Genomic DNA, 3,510 nt, shown 5'->3' on the forward strand with positions numbered 1-3,510 from the left:
TAGGGAGGAACTGCTTGTTCTGAAAATGGTGAAGTTTGTTTCTATTGGCTGTAAGGGAGGGGGGATTGTTCTTATATCATGTGCACAAACTTGTTGGTGCACCTAATTTTAGAGTAGAAACCCGACAATGGTCATAGAAATGACCTGAATCTAAAAAAAAAAAAAAAAAACAACATAATTTATAAAATATGAAAATAAACAAATGAAAATCAGCCTTTTTTGTTTCAATCAGGCTACAATAAAATTACTTTAATCAATAAACTCCACTTTGGTCAGATTTTCATTATATTTTTCCTACTGAGCCCTGCTGACAGCTAATGAAATACAGATTATTAAAATTATGTTAAAATGGATTTCATAAAAGAGATAACATGACAATGCTTTATACAGTTCATTAAATTCTAATTTAAAATCTTGTTGCTGTTTTATTTAAAAATTAAGGTATTAGTTACTTTTCTATCATCTTTAGATTTTTTTTAAACATAATGTTGTGAAAATCCTTTATATAAAAAAGTGTGAATAAAGATTAAATAAATCAAATGAATTTTAACATTATAGAAACTGTTTAACTGCTGACTTTATTACACAACTATTACAGAGAAAATTAATCAATCTTTTCTGCTTTGTTTTTTATTTATTGTTTTAGATTTATCCTCTACATGTTTCTTTTTTTAACTCTGTGCTGACATTTCAGTTTCTCCCTTTAAAAAAAAAACGCATTCATATTTTAAAGACCTTAGACTTTATATTTTTATTTTATTTAGATTTATCTGGAGCCATTTATGTCTTTTAATTTCAGCTCAATTAACCATTTTAAACAACAACCGTTTTTTTTTTTTACCAAGTTCTTCAAACCTGGTGCAGCAGGTTTGATTCACTAATCTGATTCGTTTTATTTAAATCAGATTAGTAAATCTTTTAATTATTAATATTGTGTTATAAAACTTAGTCTAAAGCCATAGAGTGACAAGGAATGTTTATTAATTTTATCTATTTTCATCTTTCAATTTGTTTAAACTTCCAGGGTGCTTTATTATTGAGGCCTTTATCACACCAACTAAAATATTTTAATGATTTCCTGTTTACTTTTCCAACAGTGTGAGAAAAATCAAAAATACCTTCGGTACTTGACCTTTAATTTTATATTGTTTATCTGCAGGTTTGAGCATCTCAATAGCTCCCTACTATAAAGACAAAAAATATTTCTGGTTGCTTTTAAGGATTTGAGGCTATTTTTCCATAATATTCTTTAATAAACCTCAGAGAACCATTGATGGTGGGGATTGACTCTGCAGGTTGGGGACTGAATATGAAGGGAACCATCACTTTAGTCCAAGACTCTTATTTTATTTTTAATCATTGCCTTAAAGCCTGGATCACACTTTTGATAATTTTTTGTCACTTTTAAGTTATTTCTGTGACCGTTGAGTTTTGTTTTTAATTTCCTTTAAATAAAGGAACTAATATTATCCACGTGTTTAACTATTAAATCCACTGCTGTAAATGCAGAGGGTACACCGTCCCACCCACTGGATTGCCCAAAAAAGAGAAGTCGCCGGCCCCCATATTGGTACTCCCCAGTCCCACTAAGACGTGCAGTAAAATGCCTCCCTGTGCAGCATCTGGCTGCTAAAACCAGCAGTTTTCTGTCTGCAGGAAGACGTTCCTCAGGTCATTTCCCAGTCAGTGGATGAACTAAGCAATAAATCCATCTATAGCGATGGATCCTATAGTTTAGTCTGTAGACTAACAGTCTGGCTATCTCAGACTGACTGGAAGACTGACATGACTCTGCAATGTAATGGGCCTATTTATTTATTCTACATTAATCTAGTGATGCTGTGAAACAGTCAGTCTGTGTCAAAGTGATGATTTTATCTTTATTTTAAAAGTCTTAAGTCCCTGAAAAAGAGAACATCATGGTTGTTCGATGCTGTAGCGCATTGATTGTTTACATTGAGACCAGTCTAACTAGGGAGTACCAATATGGCGGCCGGTGGCTTCATTTCAACCCCGTGCTACCAACCGACAATCAGTGAATATAGAGATCAGTGATCTCATCACATTAAGAACGGAGGCAAAAATTCCTTGATTTATCGTCTTTCTCTCCTTCATTTTCTCTCATGCTCCATTTTACTACCTTTCATCAGTTCTAATCAGTTTTTCTGTTTCATTCTTTTTTAAATAAAGCAAAAAGAGCTGAAACTGAGATCCTGATCGATTCCAGGGAAGGTTTTTCCTGAAGATTAGATTTTATTGACCTCAGCAAAGAAATTCACTCATAAGATCAGCTCAATATTTAAATATGCTAAAAGGATGCGTGGCAGATATACAGTAATTACTCTAATCCTATAATTATCATCAGTAAATTAATTTGTTACAAATTATCAATTCCTGGTTATAGATTGGTCCATAATCTAAGGGTTAATTCTAGACGCTGTTTTCTATGATCCAGTTCAGACTGAATCGGTTGGTTCTGCATCAATCAGCACTCTGAGGCGGGTTCAGGTCAAACATCTTTATTGTCTCCAGTCTGCCGCCTATTTGTCCTCAGGTTTGTTGAAGCAGTACGTCAGGCAGCACTTCCCGCAGTAATGGCGGTCGAAGTGGCTCGCCATGAAGACGCCGGCGCCGCACTCGTCAGCGGGACACTCCCGCCTCAGCCGGTGGATCTTCCCGTTCTCGTCCACCTGCAGACAGAAGCGTTAGCCAAGGCCTCTGGGTCGGTTCTGGAGGCTCCGCCCCCCTCTGAGCTCCTACCTTGTAGTACTTGAGGACGGCCAGCTTGACCTTCTTCCTCTTGTGCTTGTTCTTCTTGGGGGTGGTGTAAGACTTCTTCTTCCTCTTCTTGGCGCCTCCTCGCAGCCTCAGCACCAGGTGCAGCGTGGACTCCTGGAAACACCGAGCATTAGGAGGAAATCTGACTCCAGAACCTCTGATTCTCTCATCAGGAACATCTCAAAGCTGCAGCAATCGTTTCATCCCAGTCACCTTCTGGATGTTGTAGTCCGACAGCGTCCGCCCGTCTTCCAGCTGCTTCCCGGCAAAGATCAGCCTCTGCTGGTCAGGAGGGATTCCTGCAGGATGACAAAGACCATCAGGTCAAGATCACGGTACCGAGCACATGATGGTTTCAATGTGAAACGGCTGCTTAGCTGCAGATCAAATGTTTTTATATCAGCCAATCAGAGCAGAGCACAGAAACACGGCTCAGCATGAAGCACAGATTGGAACCAACAACTCCAGGTGCTCCAGAGACCCTCAGCAGGTTTGCTACGTTAAACTGGGTCCACAACATTTTTCTGTTACTAAATTAAACCGAAAATCAGTAAAACTTTAACTTCTACTGCAGAATTAAACCTGCTGGAATCAGATGATTTTCCTTAGGAAACATTAAAACTTTATGGAAGGATCTGGTTGAATTGTTTCTAGCCTACAGCTGACGGGTGTTAAACCGATCCATTTAAATGAATCCAAACAGCCTGAAGCCTCCATGTTGGAATTGTCCCA

At 37.8% G+C, this 3,510-nt stretch overlaps 1 protein-coding gene across 1 annotated transcript in view; it reads right to left on the reverse strand.

The window, feature by feature from the left end:
- Nucleotides 1-2,503: 2,503 nt before the first annotated feature.
- Nucleotides 2,504-3,510, reverse strand: part of rps27a (ribosomal protein S27a) — a 3,231-nt gene continuing 2,224 nt past the window's right edge. Inside the window, exons 4-6 of the mRNA XM_015377521.1 lie at nt 2,992-3,077; nt 2,761-2,892; nt 2,504-2,690 (exon numbers count right to left, since the gene is read on the reverse strand). Of these exons, the coding sequence (XP_015233007.1) occupies nt 2,541-2,690; nt 2,761-2,892; nt 2,992-3,077 (368 nt within the window). The 3' untranslated portion in view covers nt 2,504-2,540. The remainder of the gene's footprint in view (nt 2,691-2,760; nt 2,893-2,991; nt 3,078-3,510) is intronic.

Source organism: Cyprinodon variegatus, unplaced genomic scaffold (genome assembly GCF_000732505.1).
Source record: "Cyprinodon variegatus isolate N-32 unplaced genomic scaffold, C_variegatus-1.0 Scaffold156, whole genome shotgun sequence".
Taxonomy (NCBI): Eukaryota; Metazoa; Chordata; class Actinopteri; order Cyprinodontiformes; family Cyprinodontidae; genus Cyprinodon; species Cyprinodon variegatus.